Source organism: Lytechinus variegatus, chromosome 4 (genome assembly GCF_018143015.1).
Source record: "Lytechinus variegatus isolate NC3 chromosome 4, Lvar_3.0, whole genome shotgun sequence".
In the NCBI taxonomy this organism is placed as follows: domain Eukaryota; kingdom Metazoa; phylum Echinodermata; class Echinoidea; order Temnopleuroida; family Toxopneustidae; genus Lytechinus; species Lytechinus variegatus.
The window spans coordinates 13,245,304-13,267,646 of record NC_054743.1 but is presented as its reverse complement, the minus strand read 5'-3'; the positions used below and the strand labels follow the sequence as shown (position 1 = coordinate 13,267,646).

The following is a 22,343-nucleotide window of genomic DNA, read 5'->3' as shown; positions in this document are numbered from 1 at the left end:
TGCAGTACATATTATTTTTATATCATGTGACCAGAAAGTGAGCAAACAAAAAAGTTTACATGTTTATAAAACTGGAAATGAATCTGACTTGACCCAGTTTGTAGTCCAGGATACCTTACAGGGCAGGATGCATGTTTGCAGCTTCACTGGTTGAGATTGGTTTCAAGCAAAATTCTATTAATCTACAAAAAATAGCATCGCTCAATTTTTTTTCTTTGTTTATTTTGTAAATCCGGTTTCAAAGAATTAGTTTTCAATCTTGCATAGAATAGGTGACTAAATACAGATATTTTCAGAAGACAGAGCTCTCTGAATGCCTATTATTTACTTCAACAGATTTGGAATTGACCCCCTCTCTCTCTCTCTATGTAACTTCATTACTATATTGATCATACAGTATTTCCAGGGATGGATCCAGTGCTGCTGAACTGGGGGGGGGGGGTAAACATTTACCTCCCCCTGCCATTCAAAGTCAAAGGTTATCCCCATACAAGTAATTGCTAAGGATTGACAATAAAAAATAACTTTAAAAAAAAAAAAATAATAATAAATAGATAAACAAACAAACAAATAAATAAATAATAAATGAAAACTGGGAGGGGTTCAGGAAGATTTGGTGGTGGTGTAGGCCCCCTCACCCCCTAGATCCACCCCCAGTGTGTGCATAGCAAACACTTTTAGAATAAGCATGAAATCTTGAAAATATAACAAGAAGAGTACTTTGAACATGATCACTACTAGTCTTTTACCTTCCTGACACAAGTGCAGCATTAAAATAAATGTTTACATATTGAGATTGGATGTATTTTATGGCTACTCAAAACTGCCTGCTAAAATCACTGATTACATGAAAGGCTGGTACACATGGTACATTTGTACTTTATCATGAACAAAGAATTTACAAAGCACACCTGTATGAAAGTAAACATTTTACTTCCTTTCTATACCACCAACTCTTTTAAATGCAAATCAAATTAATTTTTAAAAACAGAAAGCAAACACCTACATGTACTGTTCAAAGTGCAATCTGTAGCTCAGCTCACAGATGCTTCGGTTGGTTTACGGTTGGCTCAGATATGTGTAAAGTTAGAGTTCAAAGTGTAAAATATATTAAAGCCAAGGCTCCACATTAACTTTTTTTCTTGGTGGCCCAAACAATCTACCAAAATCATCAATTTCATATTTTTGGTGGCCCTAAAACAATAGAAAACATTACAATTTATCAAAACTTTGGTAGCCCAACCGGGCCACCAAGTGTTGGCTTTTACAAAATTTTGGTGGCCCGACTCTCATTTTTGGTTGCCCCGGGCCACTGCTAATGTCGAGCCCTGTTAAAGCACACAGATTGTAGATTGCAGTTGGTTCCTTTGAACTTGTATACATGTGTAAACTTAAAGAGTTCTTAGTGTAAAATACAATAATCTGTAGAAACTCACAGATGTAGATTGATGTTGGTTTACTTTTAACTCACATATATTTAAGATTTACAGTTCAAAGTGTAAAACATAATAATCTGTAGAAGCTCACAGATGTGAATTGTATTTACTTTTGACTCACATACAGGAACAAATTCAGATTCAGAAGTGTACACACATCTATTCTAGACTAAATGTTTACCACTTACCAGCAAAGATTATCTTCCATAATATAAGTGTTATCAAACTAAATGTCAATCCATGCATTTTCCTGACTCATAAAACATTTATGGCTCTTATGAAATTTGATTCATAGTGTTATTTTTTTTCTTCTGAAACCCCAATATATGGGCAAAAATTTATGTTCAATTGCAAGATCAAGTATTTCTTAAAAGACAAGTCCACCCCAACAAAAACTTGATATGAATAAAAAGAGAAAAATTCAACAAGCATAACACTGAAAATTCCATCAAAATCGGATGTAAAATAAGAAAGTTATGGAATTTTAAAGTTTCGCTTATTTTCAACAAAATAGTTATATGAACGAGCCAGTTACATCCAAATGAGAGAGTGGATGACATCACTCACTCACTATTTCTTTTGTATTTTATGATATTCTCATCATTGTCATGTGAAATGAAGTTTCATTCCTCCCTGAACACGTGGCATTCCATTATTTCAACATTTTGTGCTTCAGGCAAAGAGGTCCTAATCGTCAAATTCGTAAAAATTGAAATATTGTATAATTCAAACAATAAAAAACAAAAGAAATAGTGAGTGAATGACATCATCGACTCTCTCATTTGGATGTAACTGGCTCGTTCATATAACTATTTTGTTGAAAATAAGTGAAAGTTTGAAATGTCATAACTTTCTTATTTTACATCCGATTTTGATGAAATTTTCAGCATTGTGCTTGTATGATCTTCTCTATTGTTTCAAATCAACATTTTTCTGAGGTGGACTTGACCTTTAAGTACTACCTCATCAATTTTTTTTTATGTGCTGCCTTGTTTCGATATTTAAAGATGAATAGAACACTAATACTACATGTATGAACATTTTTTCTAGTTTTTTTTACTTCACTTATATAATTAATAGGATGGTTTTCATTCAGGACCACAGAAAATGTTATGAGCATCTGTATTTTTCCCCATAATTCTACTTCAACAGTGTACCAGTACATCATAAAATCTACTGCATCTGGTTCCCCATTTTGCCATGGCAAATTCGTAAAACTGCACACATGTATCTTACAGCCTCTAATGATTAATGTAAACACAATGTGAGGGACTCCCTGTACTGTATGGCACAAATTTTCTTTCAAGGTCACATTGAACAAACTAAAAATATTTAAAAAAACTTCAAGCTACAATAAATCACAGTTTAGCAATCACAAAATGAACCTTGATTTGATTACCCGGTAGTTATTAGAACAATAAGCAAGGCATCATGTCAGTGGATGAATTTTTTCCAATAATACCCTTGCTTATAAATGTGTGCTAATTTGCAATATGGTTTCATCCAAAAACTTATACAGTGCATCCCACAAAAAAACGAAACCGAGATTTATCGATGATTTATCATAACTTAATCACAAATACAATAGACAAATGACCTACTCTCTGAAAGCTTAGAATCTCCTCTTTCATCTGAAATTAATTAAATTATTTCTCATTCACGCATGAGTGAGCAAAAACAATTTGAAAAGGGGATTCCAAAGTCACTTGGCGGGCCGTATCTCGGTTTTAAAAAGAAAACCACATTTTTATAAAGTTCAATATCTGCTCTTTAATTTGAAACCTCAATTACTAACAATGGTCAAGGAATAACAAAGTTCTGGTTATTTGAAATAAGGCTTGAATTTCAATAATTTCATAAAATGAAGAAGTTTTACAGGCTAGCATTCAAACTCACTCGATGCACCGTTTTGTTGATGATCAGCCATGCATTAACTCTTTTCTTACTGTGCGATAGCTTCTGTGGGAAACTGGTGGAAACACGTTTATTTAATGAAATTATGGAAATACAAGCATTGTTTCGAGTGATCATAACTTTTTTACTTCTTGGCCATTTTGTGATTAAGGTATCAAATAAAAGAGCAGATATTGAACTTTTTATTCATGTGCCTTTCTTTTTGAAATTCAGATACCCCCCGCCAAATGAGTTTTTGGCATCCTTCCTTTGAATTGTTTTTGCTCACTCATGCGTGAATGAGGAATAATCTAAGTAGTTCCAGATGAAAGAGGAGATTCTAAGCTTTACGTTGGTAGGTCATTTGTCTATTTTATTTATGATTATGTTATGATAAATCATCACTAAATCTCGGTTTCGTTTTTTCTGGGACGCACTCCATAAGTATGGCTGTCTCTCATTTGAAGATAAGTGCCAGACTGACTGAACCTCAATATAACAATACATTACATACATTGTTTTTCCATTGTATTCAATGGTCAGATGCTACTCTTAATCAGCACCAGGCCCAGGGCCATAAAATATGGGGCTCAGGGCAATTTCATCCCCATAATACTCTGAAGAGCCATGGAAACTAAAACTAGGGAGCCCTTGAAAAATAACCACTGAAAATTCCTGTCAGTGTGTGAAGTGAGCGAGCACAATTTTTCTACCCCATTCATTTTAAAATCTCATTTTGTAATAGATTTTATTCCAATTTCTTTTTTTTTTTTCATCTTTCACTTTTTTTTTTGGTTGTGAAAACTTTTTTGGTCCATGGACACCCAAGTCCCTCCCCCTCCCCATTCGAACGCCAGTGACTGAGCTCTAAAAGTTATAAAAGGAAAAAATATAAGAGAGTTAGACTTACACTTGACTGCTGGAAGAGAATACTTTTATCAGGGTCGATTCCACAGGCAAGGAGAACAGCAGCAGAGGTAAGGATACTCTCCCTTAACTCCTTGGGATCCTGGGGGAGAGTGATGGAATGAAGATCCACTATACTCAGGATCATCTCGGTATTCTCCTCTTCCTGGAGCTGGATCCAGTTCTGGATAGCTCCAAGGTAGTTGCCGATGTGTGGCACCCCCGTAGGCTGGATCCCGGAGAAAATGCGCTTTTCCTGAGGAAGAGAACAAATTATAAATTTAAAAAAATCTATAAAACATTTCATTTTTTCTTAGTTTATTTTTACAAAGAGAACAGACTAGATGAATGCAGTCTGTATGGATTTTCAGCAGTGGATTCAGTGTTTCTTTAGACTCTAGGAGAGAAACAAATTTTTCTTCAACAACTTTATGACAGGCGAAAAAAAAGGTGGGGGAGGGGCCAGCAGGTCATTTTGCTTTTTAAAACAAACTTTTCTATTGTTTAAGAAAAACCTCACTCATTTCCTTCCACTGAGATTTTTTCGGAGATCCCTACTAGGCCTAGTAATTGTTGTTCATAGAACCTCTGTTGATTTTTCACTGAAGTCTTGTTTAAAAAAAAACCCCAAAAGTACATTTCAATAGACCAATGATATTCATGATATGACTTTTTTAATAGCAATCCCTTTGAAAATAATTTGGAGAATTTTTTTATCCATTTGGTATTTATTTCATTTATGTAGATCTAATCATCTCACATCTGTCCCTACATGAGATTTAACATCAGATTTCATTTAAGAAACTACAAGTCTTTAAAATAATTGTTGTTGTTTTTAACGTCTTACCCCCAACCATGCCAACCGTAGAATCTGAACAATGGGATAACCCAATTGTCACAACAAATGAATTATGCAAACTCCTGCTCTCAACCACTCATGCATTCTATGAACAAGGTTATGATATAACATGAGATTATATATTTATAAACTTCTTGAAAAGTCTATTCTAATATACAGTACAACTACAGTTGGCTACCTTTGTCATGTTCATCAGAACTTCGTTGAGTAAATTTGAACTTTGATGAAATCCCTTGCCCTGTCCTTGTATCCAAAAATTAGTTCTTCGAGAAACTGATGCATAAGAAATACACTTCATCATGTTCAGTGCTCTCATTCTAAACGCTGATGATGGATTGAGCGCCATGATCAATGCACTGTTCCACTTTTCAGGAATTCAGCGGTTTCCTCCTTGTCAACGACCCGGGCTCACTGGCGTGGGATCGCTGGCTCCCGCTCGTGAAATGTCGTACTCGTCGTAGCTCGCACAGCTCACACTCAGTAACTTAAACCTCTAGTTTGTTGACAAGCTAGCGGAATGGCACTCACACAATTTGTCATTGAATTTACTGGTGTGGTACTATCTATATGCAGCTTCTGTATTTTTTCACCAAACCTCTCAAAGATCTAGTTAGGACACAAACTCAGCTCCGCTCAATAACATGCCCGCTCGCTGCCGGCCGTGTGCGTGCCGTCTGCTATCGCAGTGACGCAATATTACTGAAAATACAGTCCATAACAATGATACTCATGATGTATGATATCTTACAATATTTTTTTTCGCGTTTTCTTCGTCGGAATAATTAGTTTGAAACTCGCAAAATCAGCAGGATTCGAGACTCGCGTAGGCCTAAATAGGCAATGGCGTACAGGGGGATAGTGCTCTGGCCCCTAAACTTTCACGAAAAAGAAAAAATATATTAGAAAAGAAAAGGAAAATTGAGTGTGATATTATCAGTGTTCGATCATGACCAGGGGCGCGGATCCAGATTTTGGCCAATCGGGGGGGGGGGGGGCAATTTTTCCACCCATATTTCCCCCGAACAGCCGCTAAAAATTGGGTTTTGTTTGTTTCTATAAAGGGGTTGTCCTAACAGTCACTAGAGCTTTATTCTTTTAAAACAACATAGGCCTATTAATAATCTCATATAGTGCGAAAGCGAAGCCGGGAGCTATTTTTGGAAATTTCATGCATTTTGTCCCGAAAATTGAACATTCTGCACTGTTAGAAAATTTATCCTTACAATTAAAGAAGTTCATGAAAAATAAGCATATGTCACTACATAAAACAATAATAGCATGAAGTACGAGGAACTGAAGGTAATGGGGCTCTCAAGGGTCATGCACTGATCTGAATTTTATTCAGTGGGGTCAGTGTAGGATCATTGTCAAAAAAGGGCACGGAGGTGATTGTATTGGGGCTGGGGGTGAATGATGACTCCTCATGAGTCTTGATCCTTGGTCCATGATCCGGCCAGCATTTGCAGAGAGAGGGTGAGGGATTAGATTCACCTCAAAATTCAGTTAATTTCATTTTGTCTCCACAGTCCGGGCACAGTCCACACGAAGAATTGAGATTCGGGATCGGGATAATTGGGTTCATCGGAGGGGTGTCCATCATTGTTTACAATTCTATCTACAGCATCTTTTGAATTCCTGAGTGGGATACTCAACATGCAGATATATGCTGCAAAAGAACATGAACCCCGACCCGCTACCCTGTACAAACTGTGGTGTTAAACTTTGACACCAGTTGGTGTTAAGGACCATACCCTGAGGTGTTAAATTTACACCCTAGAGATTGAACATAACACCCGAATAACCAAAGGTGTTGTAATAACACCTATGGGTGTAAAATTAACACCACCAATCTAACACCGGTGTAAAACAACTGGTGTGGTCCTCTATGTACACCGGTTAACACCACAGTTTTTGCTGTGTATGAACATACTAATAGTCTACACCATAGATCAAAATATAGAGCCCAATCACTACCTAAACCGCATACATTCGTAATTCCGAAGCTTCGTAATTCCGAAGGTTCGGTTATTCCGAAGGTTCGTATTTCCGAAGGTTCGTAATTCCGAAGGTTCGTAATTCCGAAGGTTCGTCAATCCGAAAACGAAATAAGGTTCGTAATTCCGAAGGTTCGTTTATCCGAAAACGAAATAAGGTTCGTAATTCCGAAGGTTCGTTAATCCGAAAACAAAATAAGGTTCGTAATTCCGAAGGTTCGTTAATCCGAAAACGAAATAAGGTTCGTTAATCCGAAAATTAAATAAGGTTCGTATTTCCGAAAATGAAAATAATTCATTTTGGTAACAAAAACGATGTTGTCATTACAAGATTAAACGATATTATGCAATGATAGTAATAACGATCGATGATACATGCGTGTGTTGGGGCAAAAGCATGTATTTCATTAAGAATATAGGCGCCCTGATCAAGCATAGGCTAATTTCGATTTTATCTGAGCAATTGCTGCCTAAGCAAATGGTTTAATTAAAGATGCAGGGGATCAAGTGTGTTGGAAGCGTGCGAGCAACCTCTAGATAATAGGATTTGTATTGGAGGGGATGTCATTTTTAATAACAGCTTCTGCTGGTAATAACAATAAAAATAATACGAGAAATGATCCTTGTGAGATGTTGAAAGCGCGAATCGCAAGCTCAAACTAGTAGTAGACATTTCATGTAACAAGATGCGAAGTGAGCATTCGGAGCATTTTTTTTTGTAATCGTGAGAAAGATGTGTATCTTTCTAAAAGAATTAATGCGAGGGCGAACTGTAATTTGTTTATATACTGACCTGGGGCCCGTTGCATGAAACTTTTTACCTGAGAAAACTCAGGTTGTTTTTACAGGAGTTGTGCTGTTTTTACAGGAGCTGTGCTAAAGTCAATGGCGGAAATCAGACTAACCTTAGTTTTCAGTTTTTACCAGAGTTTTCTCAGGTAAAAAGTTTTATGCAACAGGCTTCAGAAAGTAATCTTTTAAGGACTACATTTAGTGACTCATGAATAGAATATATATCTCACAAACTAAATAATGAGAGCGCGAACCGCAGGCTTAAAATTTGTGATATTCAAACCTGAAAACTTGACATTTCATACTTCTTTTTTGTAACCAGGAATAGAATGAGTTCCTCAATAAACAATACTTGATGCGAGCGAGAAACGTGAGCCAAATTTTTCCGATTTTCCAACCTCAAAACTGGACATTCTAAGCGTTCTTGTAAAAAAAATAATAATAGCTGGGAGAATAGTTTTCAGAACTGAAGTGGCTTCCCTGGGCAAATAATATCTATATCAATATTATCATTCTGGGCCCACATGAAATTTCCAAAAGTTTGAGCACGTGATTCGCTCGCAACATCTCACAAGGATGCCCTTTTAACAGTAATTGACCAAAAAGGTGAATTTTACATCTTCAGATTTGACTTTTTCCCCCAAACCGCTTGCTCTCTAGTCTACGCTCGCAGAAATGAAACGTAAATATATAACTTTAGTGATCACTGAAAAAATTGTGCTCAATTTAGTTACTACAAGACAACCTCTTCACACAGATGATAATCTAATGGTGAAAATATCCGTTTGCACCAAATTGCCCCTATTGGCCCCTTTTTTTGCTTTGCCCCCCCAAAAAAAACGTTCCGCCGCCATTGGTTAAAACACGCATCGTCTTCATGGCTAACTGCAAAAAGTTCTTAAAATGTCCCCTTAGATCAGGTCAGAGCTTATATATTTAAAAATTCTGTTCGCGCTTCTTGCTAGCAGTTATTATCTAAATTTAGTTACATAGGCATCTCGCTTTGAAGATCACAAACACATTGCCCATCATATTAAAAAATGTATATAGCTTGCGCTCGCATTATTTAAAAGGGGTTTATCATGTTATTACATATTTACTTTATTTTATAAGGATAAACCAAATTATTGACTGTTAGGACTACTCTTTCTAAGAAACAAACAAAAATCAACTTTAAACTGCCGATCAAGGAAAATATGGCTAAAAAAATTGCCCCCCCCCCCTCTATTTGACGAAAGTTGGATCCGCCGGGAGGGAGGCAGGGAGCATCAAAAATGAAATAAAAAAAACAGGGGAATTAATATTTTCCAAAATGGGAAAGTTCCTTTTCAAAAATAAATATACCGTTTTTCATGTTTTTTTTTCAAAATAAAACTCTTTTTAAAGTATACAAGTTAAGTTAAGTTTTCAGGCTGGAATATTTAAAATTTTCAGCTTGCGCTTCGCACTCTCATTCGATTGGTGAAATATGCATCCTAAAGAGGTCACTAAATGGTTTCTTTAACAGGTTCCTTTTCTGGTCAGTATGTTTAAGCTCGCGTTTTGCGCTCGAGTTAATTCTTTAGTTAGATGCACATCTTTTTAATGACAGCAGAAATCTGCTCGGATTTTTAAAAACTAATTTTCATTTTTTATTGAAATAACCTAAAGTTTTAGCTTGTGATTCACGCTCGCAACACCTCGCAATAATGCCATTTTAAGAATAATTGACCACAAAAAGCGTTATACAACTTCACCTTTGAATTTGTTTTACTAAGCCGCTCGCTCATTATACTCTCTCCCGAAAAATAAAGCCTAAATATACATTTTGCCATAATAAGAAGTCACTTCAAAAAAGTTTTTCTCTACTTAATCACTATCAAACACACAATGACTTCAAGCAGATGAAAATATCACCAAAGTGCCCATTTTGACGTACAGTATGAGTTTCATTTTTTGGCTTTACCCCTAACGAAAATTCTTTCGGCCGCCCTTGCCTTCCCATCCTCATAATAATTGAACGGGAACAGTGTCCCCCGCCCCCCTCCCCTCTGCCTCTGCTTTCCCGGTTTTCATTTTTCGGATTAACGGACCTTATTTTGTTTTCGGATTAACGAACCTTATTTTGTTTTCGGATTAACGAACCTTATTTTGTTTTCGGATTAACGAACCTTATTTCGTTTTCGGATTAACGAACCTTCGGAAAAACGAACCTTATTTCGTTTTCGGATTAACGAACCTTCGGAAAAACGAACCTTATTTCGTTTTCGGATCAACGAACCTTCGGAACAACGAACCTTATTTCGTTTTCGGATTAACGAACCTTCGGAACAACGAACCTTATTTCGTTTTCGGATTAACGAACCTTCGGAATAACGAATCGTCGGAATTACGCCACAAATGTTCGGATTAACGAACCTTTTTTCGTTTTCGGATTAACGAACATCGAGGTATAGGCAATTTACGTGTTTCGGAATTACGAACCTTCGGAATAAAGAACCTTCGGAATTACGAAGCTTCGGAATTACGAAGTGTAACCCTATAAACAGAGGCGTACGTTGATTAAAGGGGCAGGGGCGGTCGACTCTGTATGAAAATATTGCCGCTGGCAAATTAACATAGGCCTATATCGATTTCAACCAACAAGGCTTGAACATTTTATAATATAGGCCTATGCGATGCAAAAATAGTTCCAAAAAGTTTGGAAAGCATTATAAAAGGATTAAAATAAAACTTAGACATTAGTGTTATTTTCGCGCCTGTGTGATCACTACGATTATTTCACTCATCATCTACGCGACAGCTAAATGCTAACAGATTTTATTTTTTATTACCAACAGGATGTGTACCTCTCATTGAAATAAAGCAGGAAATACAAATATCTTTGACTTGAAAACTGGATATTCAATCCTATTGAATCGGATCATAAGCCTTTTACACGTACAACGCGATTTGATATAGTGGCCTGTTTTTTTTTTTGCATTTTCCAATATACTCTTTTCACTTTTTTATTCACTTTTCTTCCCCTCTTATCTTTCCTTTACTTATTTTTCCTCCTCTCCTTGTTTTTTTTCCGGCCGCTTTGCTCCCGGATCACCCGATAGGCCTATCATCACTATCATCTCCCTTAACCTATCATTCACGCCGGGGGGGGGGGGGGGGGGGGGGGGTGACAGGTGTATCTATTTTTCATCCACCACCTGAATAGTATGACACCATGGAATTGCACCCATGACGAAAACAGTATGAGTATCCAAACCATAGAGATATACACTAAGTAATATATCTCTATGAACCAAACTCGCTCTATATTAATTGTTCCCGCGCTTAACGCTCTCATTAATTCTTTTTAAAGAGTGATGACTTCGAGACATCCCCTCCCTTCATAGAACGAAGTATCCCAGGTCGGTCATATGCACCGCAGTGGTGGTAGTATTTCTCGACATAACGCTATGATAGTAACACGAATATCAGGCGGAAAGTCCGAAAACTTTAAAAAAAAATATATATACATGTATATAACAATTCCTCCGATACCGCGGATTTTCCGTCAAATCTAAGAGATACCGTAGGTTTAATGTTTGATATCTTGATCGGTTACTTCAGTTGAAATGGGCCACGTTAAGCGTTCGGTTTGATGTTTAGAAAACCCAGTGCAAGTTACACCGAAAACAAGAGGTCTTTATCGAAAAAGTATGGCTTTGGACTTTTGTCACACTGCTTTGCTGCATTTTGTGCATATCGTGTTATGGGTTCGTCTCTATTTGTGGACTCTTGTATCGAGATTTATTTCCAAACACATCGGGTTGTGCATTGGAGAGCAACGAAAACTTTCCGCTGAAAGATGCCGCATCGACTCAAAGAATCTTCCCAAACTTCCATTACACATCGGTCTGCAGATCCTGGAAAATCGGATTTCAGACGAAGATGTCGCTAATCTACTGGTGTGGTGCATAGCCATGGGATTTCAATATGTTTCTCTGTTTGATGATGAAGGTGAACATTCAACATGCAATATTTGCAAATCATGAATATGTTGATAGCCATACAAAAATCATAAAATTTGATAAACAAGAAATACATGAAATAAGTCAATACCGTAAGGGCACTAGTATTCAACCCGTTTGGAGAGTTTCCTCAAATATATAGAAATATAGAATTCACCTGAATTTCAGACCCATCTTATTTCCAAGAGCAAATGCTGGTTATAATTCTTTTTCTGTTATTTTTTTCTTCAACCAGTCGACTGTGTGCGTGGGCGATCGAATTATACGGCGACGGTTTTTTGCACTAGTATTCAACCCGTCTGCACTAGTATTCAATCTAGCGATGAAAGATGGTCCTGTCTCTCATTCTGCCCTTGTCCCATCCGACTATGGACTAGACCATTTGAGATGAGACCAAACGGAATTAATCAAAGCCAGGTACTTACATAGATCTAAATCTAATTTAGCAATATAAACCCTTTTGAGATTTGCTATCTATCCTCACTAGGTTGAATACTAGGCCTAGTGCAATTCAGTGCAAAAGGCCATCGGCGCATAATTCGATCCTACGCGCAGACAGTCGACAGATTGATAAAGAAAATACCGACAACAGATTACCCTGGAAATAACAAAGGTATGAAATTAAGATAGTTTCCATATTTCTAAATATTTTTGGAAATATGTCAAAATCTTTGAATTATGCCGGGTTGAATACTAGTGCCCTTACGGTACCGATAGGCCTACCACTCACTAGGGCGAGGTTAGTAAGTAACCTCTGGCTCGGTACATAGGTTTCATGACTCAAGATGTTGAGTCGACTTTGAGAATTAATGTTGAGCCCAAACATGCCAAACTTCCGTTAAAAGTTTTCTCTTGGAATGATATCTGCACTGAAAAATGTGATGATAGCTCAATCATTAATTATTAACGTTAACTCAAGTATGAGCTCACTTATACTTTTTAAAATGAAAGTCACCAAAATGATAAAAGGAATCCTTAAAATTCAGTGTGGGCTGAGGTAAATTTTTACTATTAGCCTTTAGTTAAAGTTTGATTAAGCTCGTATTCAGGGAATTCTGATTTAAAACAACTAGTCTACATGAATGTCATATTGGTAGTCCATAAACAAAAGAACAGAAATTAACGATAACGCACAAAGAAAAGATATGTGAGAAAAATTGATCAATTGGAGGATGGGGGGGGGGGGTGTCCAGACACTTCAAAATTTTGAAGCCTTCTTTTGTCTTTGGATTAGACCTCTGCACAAAAGTTGCAATCTTCATTGTCTATTTCATTAGTGCTTATATTGTAGCTCTACTTGGATATTTTTCTGGTAGTATTGGTGACTGAGTTTAACTTAAAAATATTGAAAGTATTCAAAAGCTGATAATGACAAAATATGATTGCCAGAAAACAAAAACAAAGAATCTCTGATAATTGATTTGATATTATATTTTAAAAACACTATTGCAGGTTACTTCAAGAAAAACCCTTCAAAACTGAGAGATGTGATGCAGAAAAAGATGGCAGCAATCTTAGAGAGTAACCGTCTTGTCTTCCATATTGAGACACCAGTGAGAAATGGAGAAAGAAGTGTTAAAGTCACCACCACCACCAAAGAAACTTTACAAGGTATCTCTGACCATTCTTTCCTATAGTCAGGATCTGGCCTTAGGCCTTAAATTTGAAGTTTTGGGGACAGAGTTTACAAAAGCACCAAACTTTCCCTATGTCACTATTAGGTCAATAGCTTCATTTTTTCCCACAGAACATGGTGTTGAAAATTGCATCTTCATGCAAAAATATGCTAATTTATGCAAATTAGCAGTATTCTATGCATGAAGCCATATGCCATTAGGAATCAATTAATATATTTTTTTAAAAAAGATACCAAACTTTAGGAAAGTCTCTATCAGGTCAATAGCTTTAATTTTTCCCACAGGACATGGTGTTGAAAATTGCATCTTCATGCAAAAATATGCTAATTTATGTAAATTAGCAGTAATTTATGCATGAAGCCATATGCCAATGGGAATTAATAAAAGTTAATAAAAAGATACCAAACTTTAGGAAAGTCTCTATCAGGTCAATAGCTTTAATTTTCCCACAGAACCTGGTGCTGAAAATTGCAACTTTATGCAAATATATGCTAATTTATGTAAATTAGCAGTAATTTATGCATGAAGCCATATGCCAATAGGAATTGATTAATTAAAGTAAACAAAGAGATACCAAACCAAAGAAAGTCTCTTTTAGGTCAATAGCATTAAATTTTCTTATCAAACATGATATTGAAATCATGTTTTTATGCAAAAATATGTTAATTTATATTAGCAGTTGATTTATGCATGAATAGTAAAAATTAGTAAAAAGGACTAAAAAGAAACCAAACTTAAAGAAAATCTCTATCAGATCCATAGATTTAATTTTCCCTATCAAACGTGCTATTAAAAATCCCGTCTTCATGCAAAATATGCTAATTTATGTAAATTAGCAATTATTTTATATGTGTAAATTAGTCCCATTCCAGTGGGTTTAACAGTGGAAAAGGGGCCAAACTGTTGAAGTACCTCTATCACTCAGTTCAAATCTTCAATTGTATGCTATTGAAAATCCCGTTTCCATGCAAAAGTGTGTTATATCATGTAAATTAACAATAATTTATGTATGAAGCTGTATTTCATTTACTTATATATATTACATACCAGAACAGTGGCAAAAATCGAGCAAGAGCGGCCAGAATCGAGCCGAATTTAGCCCGAATCCTCCGATTTTCGCCAAATGACGACCTGAATAACGACCCGAATCGAACGATTATGCCCGAATTTGCAGAGTACGCCACAGAATTTCCCGAAAATGTGCCAGATTCTTTCGAAATGGGCTATAATTTACCGATTCGGCAGCTTTTTGGATGCCATTTTTCTAATTTCTGGCCAATTCATCTCATTCGTCTATATTCTTCTTTGTATTCGAGTAATGATTCGTACGATATGGGGGGGGGGGGGCAAGAATCGGACCTTTAATTACTCTACGACTGATACGAATCGAGTCTTCCCAAAATACCCCAAAATGCCTCCAAAAATCCAACCGAATTCAATCGGAATACATCCCGAATGGAATTTGTTGTGGTCACATTCGGGAATAGTCTGGAGGGTATTCGGCTGGTTTTGAACATTTAAAAATGAGCTGAATTTTTCAGCGAATGTTCCCGAATTTTCTTGCATTTACGAAGGCAAAACAGAATATTCCTGAAACCACCAGAATACGTGTATATGGATGGATTCGCAGCTGATTCGGTTCCGTTCTAACCCTAGCTTTAAGCAAAGGGTTACACCAAAACCAAATTCTCCCGAACAAAGTTGGATCAATTCTGCCCAAAATGGCCTGGATTCGGTACTTATTCATCTCGGATTCGGGGAGCTCCCGGAATCGCTTCGGAAGAATCTGGGACTATTCTGTTCTCCCTCCCCAACGGAAACATTCGTGGAGAGATTCTGCTTGTCTTGAAAATTTTAAAACCAGCCGAATATCCTCCAAAATACTCCAGAATGTGGCCAAGACACATTTTTTCGAGCCACATTTGGGATGTATTTGGATGGAATTCGGTTGAATTAATTTTGGGGAGGCATTTGGACAATTATTTTGGGAAGTCGATAGCTCTGATTCGGGACCTATTCCAGACAGATTCGACTCTGATTCGGCCTAAAATTGATTGGGAGAATTTGGTCTTGGTGTTACCTTAGTTTTAGAGATAGAGATCAATTCATAAGCCAATAAAGAAAAATCACTGAAATTATTCAAGTCACCTTCAATCAAGGGACGACAGAAAAAGAAGAAGGATCAGGTCTCTTTGCTCAAATCTTATCCCTGTTCTAAAAAAAATGTACATATTTGTCAGAGGGGCAGACATGGACAGCCTTTTCTGCCATGAGAACCATCCATATACCCTCCTCTTTCTGACAGGGGAAAACTCTACTTGGGAAAGAAATCTGACCTCTTGAATTGCTTTGAAAAGAAAGATGAAATACTGTTTATCTTTTCCATATGATTTCGGGTGTTTTTTTAATTGTGAAAGGGGTATGCACAGGATTTATAATATGCATAAATTTGCATTTTAAACATGATGCTCTCCTCTGGTCGCATGGAAAGTCACCATAATGAATGAATTGTGTAACAGTGTCTCATATGCATAGTGTTGTGCTTGTCCCTCGGTTTAAAACCTCAAAATAGGATAGTTGATGAGTTTTACACATATTTCCATAAATTTTGCATAAATTTTGCATAAATTTGCATTAACATTGAAAATTGATTCTTATTCAGGAGCTGTACAGAAATCAATCTAGATTTGATGCCCCGTCAAAATAAATCCCAAATACCCCCCAACCTGAAAAAAAGAAAAGAAATAGGTTTCTATAGAAAAGTTTAGGTCTGTACTATACATATATACAGTAATTCACGGTAAATAGTGTGATGTTGCATAATTTTGCATAAATTAGCCCTATGAAAAAGGATTCCAGTCATTGATATCGAGGCATCCTATCAAGAATTAATGTTTTTGGTACCAGTGACACATGTGGAAAAAAATTGTGATTTTGACAATTCTATATGTCGATATATGGTAATACATGTGTTTTTACATGTGATTTGCATATAATTTGCATAAATTAACCTTAAAAATTGATTCATACTCACCAATTTTATAAAAATCGACCTGCAGTTAAATGTTTAGCAAAAGAAGACCCAAATACACAAAAATTGGGCATTTGAAAATTATTTTTAGTGAGATATGGTGAATTATGAGTTTTTTGCATAAAATTTGCATAAATTAGCATTTTAAAATAGGGTGCCCTTCACCGATTTCAGGGCACCCTATCTAGAATTAATGCTTTTGATACCAGGGACCCACATGCAAAAAATGGCGCTTTTGTAAATCCTGTCCCCAAAATTTTGCTAAGGCCCCTGACTACTAATTGTAGTTTGCTTTTAAAAGTTGGTGTGTGTATCTGTGCGCTTAGGTGAGATTGAAGTGATGTTATCAAGCAGATGTAGGAATACAATATATTCTACAAAATTTGGACTTCAGTGGTGGTAAAATGTTCTTTCATGATGTTAAACATAAAGGCTATTGATGAAATTAATGGACATATCTGCTGATACTGGTTTTGTTAATAGGACGTATTTGAATTCTGATTAAGTAGCCACTGGCAAAAAGTAGCCACTTATCTTGCTGCAACATAAAGTTAAAAAATAGATTTAAGCAATGGCTTCTTTAAAAAATTGGAAATATATTTTATATGAAAATAGTATTGGAAAACCAATGAATCCTATTCATCATTACAGATTTTTTTATTTATTTCTTCAGATGTTGAAAGTGATAGCAATATGCAGTGTAAATATTTTTGGAATGTTGACATTATCATCACAGTCTCAATTTGGCATTATTTACAACACTTTATGAAGATCGCTTGAAAAGATGATTCTCCTATAACTCATTTTAGCATTTTGTAAATCTGTGAAAATTGGCAGATGTTGAAGTCAAACATCTTTCACAATGTCCTATTCTGCTCTTGCCAAATCCATGGCACTTGGTTATCTTTTTTATTTGCAGATACTAAAAGTACACGGATAGCCCTAATGTCTTGTGAAGATGGACGAGGGGATATCTTGGAATCTGCCAGGAGACTATGTCAAGATGTAGCAGACAAGAGATACAGAGCATCAGAAATAGGCATTACCAATTTAGACCAAGTCATGAATTGTAAGTTAAAATTAAATATCCCATTTATTTTGTTTTTACGCATAAAACTGCAACTACCTGTATTTTTTCACTTAAGTTTGGATAAAGTTATGGGTTAGCCATCATCAGCATTCAATCACAAAAAAATCTGAATAGCAACTGACATTTACCATAATGGCTAAGCCCACATGTATGAAGTGACAGAAAAAATAAATTGGTAATTTCAAAATCTAGTGAATCAACATTAATCTGTAGTCTTTATAACTTGCATAGATTCGATTAATATATGTCTACTGACAGAATGCCACCTTAATTGGTTTTTGTTAAAATGAGCAGTTACTTATTTACTTCCAAAACTTCAAGCAATTTTTTTTCTTCCTACAGTGCACACCCTTTAATGGGTAGTTATGTTGGTTTTTGTTGAAATTCATTTTGCAAGAATCACGACCTTTACCAGCTATTCATCTTTAATGTAAAATTTGCCTCCAATTTTCTATATCCACACTAAGTGTAATTGAACTCTGAGCATGCAGTCTTACTTTAGTCTGATTTTATGTGTTCTTGTAGTTTTCCTTTCCTTTCACGATTCATTATTTTTTCATATTTCAGCATTATTAGATTATCCTGACCCAGATCTTATCATTCAGTTTGGACAAGTTAATAGTTTACTTGGATACTCACCATGGAAAATTAGAGTTACAGAAATATTGTGAGTATGATGTTCTAAGTTGCATGAAATGTATTATACTGGGAGAGTGGGGAATTTGTTTGTGATAGAAAAAGTTGTACTCCAATGTTAGTGATCCCAACCACAAAATGCACTCCTTCATGCCGAGTGTTGAATGTAGACAACAACACCGCAATTATTGAATGTAAATAAAACATGGCAGATCTTGAACACTTTAAATATGTTGTTTTTTCTGTTTGGTTTCACTAAGTTATGAGCACAACTGTAGTCTTTAAAAACATATTAATTATGCAATTTTATAATCAATGCTTCCGTAGAATTGTGGAACATTTCTGCTTGTTTTCGTAATTCGTTATAAAATTGATGTTCAAAACCTTTTTAGAAAGTTTTATTAAATGGGAATTATAATGGAGCAATGTTTTGATCTGGTTAGTCTTGCTCAGCAAGGTAAGTGTAGTCCATGTAATTTGATTAGTGCCGAGTTGGATCCCAGTCATTTTGATTTTTGTAAACCACTGCACTGAAGAAAGATAAATGAATCTGGAGACCTTACAACATAAAACATTTTGATGGATTGCAAATATATGAAAGAACATTACTGATTTGTTCTTGGTCAGTGTTTTGAACAAACTGTGCATGGTACATTGATCTTGATTGGTCAGTCTATTTAGTGATTGATCCCTAATCTTGATGTTACAGAGCCTTGGTTTAAATAACATTACCATTATTAAAAATGTTCACATATTGAATTGGAAAACCTTAAATTATTGCCTCTAGAATAAAAATATTGAAAGACAATGAGTGCAGGATTTCTCAATATTCTTGCTTGAATTTATCAGCCTAAATATTATCGTGTTTAGGCTGCAGAGTTTGAATTCACAACTTGCCTGTTTGCCCTTGCCCTGAGATACAATGTAGCACTACATCTCGGAGATTGAGGGGCAAAGGGGTTTACAAATATGGCAGCCTACAGTGAACAGGACCATGTCAAAATGTTAGAGGCCGGTTTAAAAAAATGACTGATGATATTATCTTGACAGCTCTCTGAATCATCTTAAAACCTTGTATCGGTAATGATAGCGATGTTTATATAGCTGAGAATGATTCAGATTGTGATGGATTGACCCTATTCATTTTTCTTGGCTAAAGTGACTTCGAGTCCCAAAACAAGCTTGATGAGGCCTGGTTGATATTTTCTATACTCTTGTTACTGTTAGTATGACATTCAATTTGAATATCATTGATATATTGTATCAGAGATGAGACCTGTCTTGTTTTTAAGTTAAGGTCTCATTTCCTCTTTAGCTTATGCGGCCTCTTGTAGAAAGAGTTGCAATCAGTTGCAACTCTACAAATCAAGTGCAACTTGATTTTCAACCAATCAACAGTGCACATTTGGGACTTGCGATTGATTTTTTGACTTGCGTTTAAACGTTACTCTTTCTGCAATGGACTCATGATCATCCCATCACTCTCATTTGTTCTGGATGCCTGCATGATCTGTCTTTGTGCTTTATATATTTGTGTATTTTTTTAATGATGTGTGTTAATAGATGAAAATTGAAACATGATTTTGAACCAAGCATAAAATAAACCAAATGCTGCTGTTTCATATTCTATTTTACAGGTCTGTTCCAACACATCATGGAATGAATTACCAAAGTTTCATTGACGTACTACACTCCTATTCCAAAACACAACAGAGATATGGCAAGTAATGCAGCCCTCCCTTACAAGATCTTTCCATGAAATACTTTAATATATATATTTTTGGAATAATGTGTACTATACATGTAAGTTAGGAGTATGAGAGAAGCTTGGTTATATACATATATGGATTAATTGATAGTCTTTGTAATGAACTGCCATATGAATGTTGATTGAGGTATTGTTTTTATGATTTTATACTTTTTCAGTGATTTAATTTTGATTTAATCTTTGAAATCTTGGTATTCTTTGTGCTACATTTATTTTTGTACATGCCAGGTGCATGTGATCTTCAAATTGGTTTAAATGCAAAATCCAAATACTGTACATGTATATTATAATCTTCATATTTATGGTATGCATGAGTATATGTGAAAAGTTTTGTAACATGTTTGCATTTGGACCATATCTTTTACCAGAAATGAATAAAGTATGGTAGCAAAGTATTGTCTGTATAGTAACAGACCTGCTAGTAGCATTCAGAACAAGTATAATTTAATTTTTCCACTCACATCGAAGCTTTTTTTTTTAACCTGACGACATATTACAATATATTGTTGTATGTACCGTAAATGAAAGTGGGTCAATATTATTAAGTGCGTGACCATTCACTTTTTGGTGAAAGTAGTGTACATGCCCATTTATTAAAGAACATGTATCTTACTTCATATTGATTCCAGGACTTTGATTATGTCCAATATCAAAGTACAATATTGAAGTACCAACCTGTTTTTTCCACATTCCCTGATACTCTCTCAGACCGAAAGCAAACAGTTTGATAAGAATATTGCCAAGGACCCAATTAAATTTAAGTCCCACATACTGTAGTTGATTTAAAAAAAAAATGAACACACTTTCCCGGCAGTTAAAACTTATTTTTGGACAAATCATCAACTCATCCCCCAGTGCTATTCATAATCATTTAATTAATGTATATTGATATTTTGTATTGCTGTAACACTCTTGCCATACAAATAATTTGAAGAAACATACTTTGGTTCTTTGCATACGTAAATGAATTATTAACTAAATAATAGGAAATAATTGGTTCTAGATATGACATGTATTTATGGCTATTACAATGTTCAAGCAGCATAAGTTACTTTATAGTACATACTAACATAAAAAAGGCCCAGGAAAATCCTTTTATGTGACTCATATTCATGTTTTGTAAACACGTGTACAATTCAGTGTACTGGTGCATAGTATTGGGTCCAATACCATTATTCTTTAATTGAAATCGAAGAATAGTAATATTCCCCCCATTGAATAGAATCTATGCTTAAATTTGTTTTGAGTTTGAATTTTTATTTATTTATTTTAGGTATATTTTGTTGACAGATTATTCTTGAATATATTAGATACAGACACAAGACACATGCTATTTGTACAAATGAATACCAAATTAAGTCGATATGTTCATTTTGAGAAGTGCCCTGGTGGGTGTTTCATAAAGCTGTTTGTAAGATACAAATGACTTTACGCACAACTGATGATCCTTGTACTAAATGATATCCCTGTATAATTAATTTATGACCTAAGAACATGTTCCAGTCAGGCGTAAAGTTTTGCATAACTGTACGAACAGCTTTATGAAACACCTACCAGATGTGAATAAAACTCAGACAGCCAATAAACTCATAATGTGTACGTCTACATGCACATGTAGGTGTGGAGGACATCACAATGTTTCAAAACAAGAAATAAACATTTAGGAACATGGAGAACATGACTTCCACAGTATTTTTTCCAATGAGATATATCTATCTTTGATAGCCCTTCATTTGACATTTTATAAATGTAGAGAGCAAGGATTTTGAAAGGAAATGGTCAGTATTAAACCCCCAAACAAAGAAGGTTTTCTTTTAGTCATCCTCAGGCACTAGTCGATGGGTAATTTTTTCCGCTTGTACACATTCTTGTTGTCTTTTGCCTGGAAAGGAAATGAATAAGTAAATGAATAAACAAAAATGAAATTCTCCCAATATAAGGTATTGTTCCCATCAGGATGGTATTTCATTTCCATTCTGCATTTTAAAATACAATTATTATATTAGGTTAATTTAGCAAATACATGTAGGGGAAGGCGGGGTAAGTTGAGCATAGGGGCAAGTTGAGCCACCAGCCCCAGGCCAATAATGAATGAGTCAGACATTGTGGTGGTGTCATGTATTGATGACCCATAGCACAACCCCTAACCCCACCACATTGTTTTCCACTTTGAAACAAAATGTAGTTTTTTTAGAGGGAAAAGTATGAATTGCAGCCAAAAAAGTAAAAAAGAGTGTGAAATAGATAAGTGCTTTATACACACACACACACGTCTTTAAATATAGTAAAGACATGATAACAACATTGTTAGTCCA

General features: G+C 35.5%; 2 protein-coding genes across 2 annotated transcripts in view; one reads left to right on the top strand and one right to left on the bottom strand.

The window, feature by feature from the left end:
- Positions 1–5,774, bottom strand: part of LOC121413431 (tryptophan--tRNA ligase, mitochondrial-like) — an 11,662-nt gene extending 5,888 nt beyond the window's left edge. Inside the window, exons 1-2 of the mRNA XM_041606245.1 lie at positions 5,273–5,774; positions 4,240–4,491 (exon numbers count right to left, since the gene is read on the bottom strand). Of these exons, the coding sequence (XP_041462179.1) occupies positions 4,240–4,491; positions 5,273–5,440 (420 nt within the window). The 5' untranslated portion in view covers positions 5,441–5,774. The remainder of the gene's footprint in view (positions 1–4,239; positions 4,492–5,272) is intronic.
- A 5,678-nt stretch (positions 5,775–11,452) lies between these two features.
- On the top strand, positions 11,453–21,109 carry LOC121413430 (dehydrodolichyl diphosphate synthase complex subunit nus1-like). Its single transcript, XM_041606244.1, has 5 exons — positions 11,453–11,855; positions 13,319–13,477; positions 17,454–17,603; positions 18,192–18,291; positions 19,898–21,109. The coding sequence occupies exons 1-5, from the start codon at positions 11,555–11,557 to the stop codon at positions 19,986–19,988; spliced, it is 801 nt and encodes a 266-aa protein (XP_041462178.1). The 5' UTR covers positions 11,453–11,554; the 3' UTR covers positions 19,989–21,109.
- Positions 21,110–22,343: the final 1,234 nt, after the last annotated feature.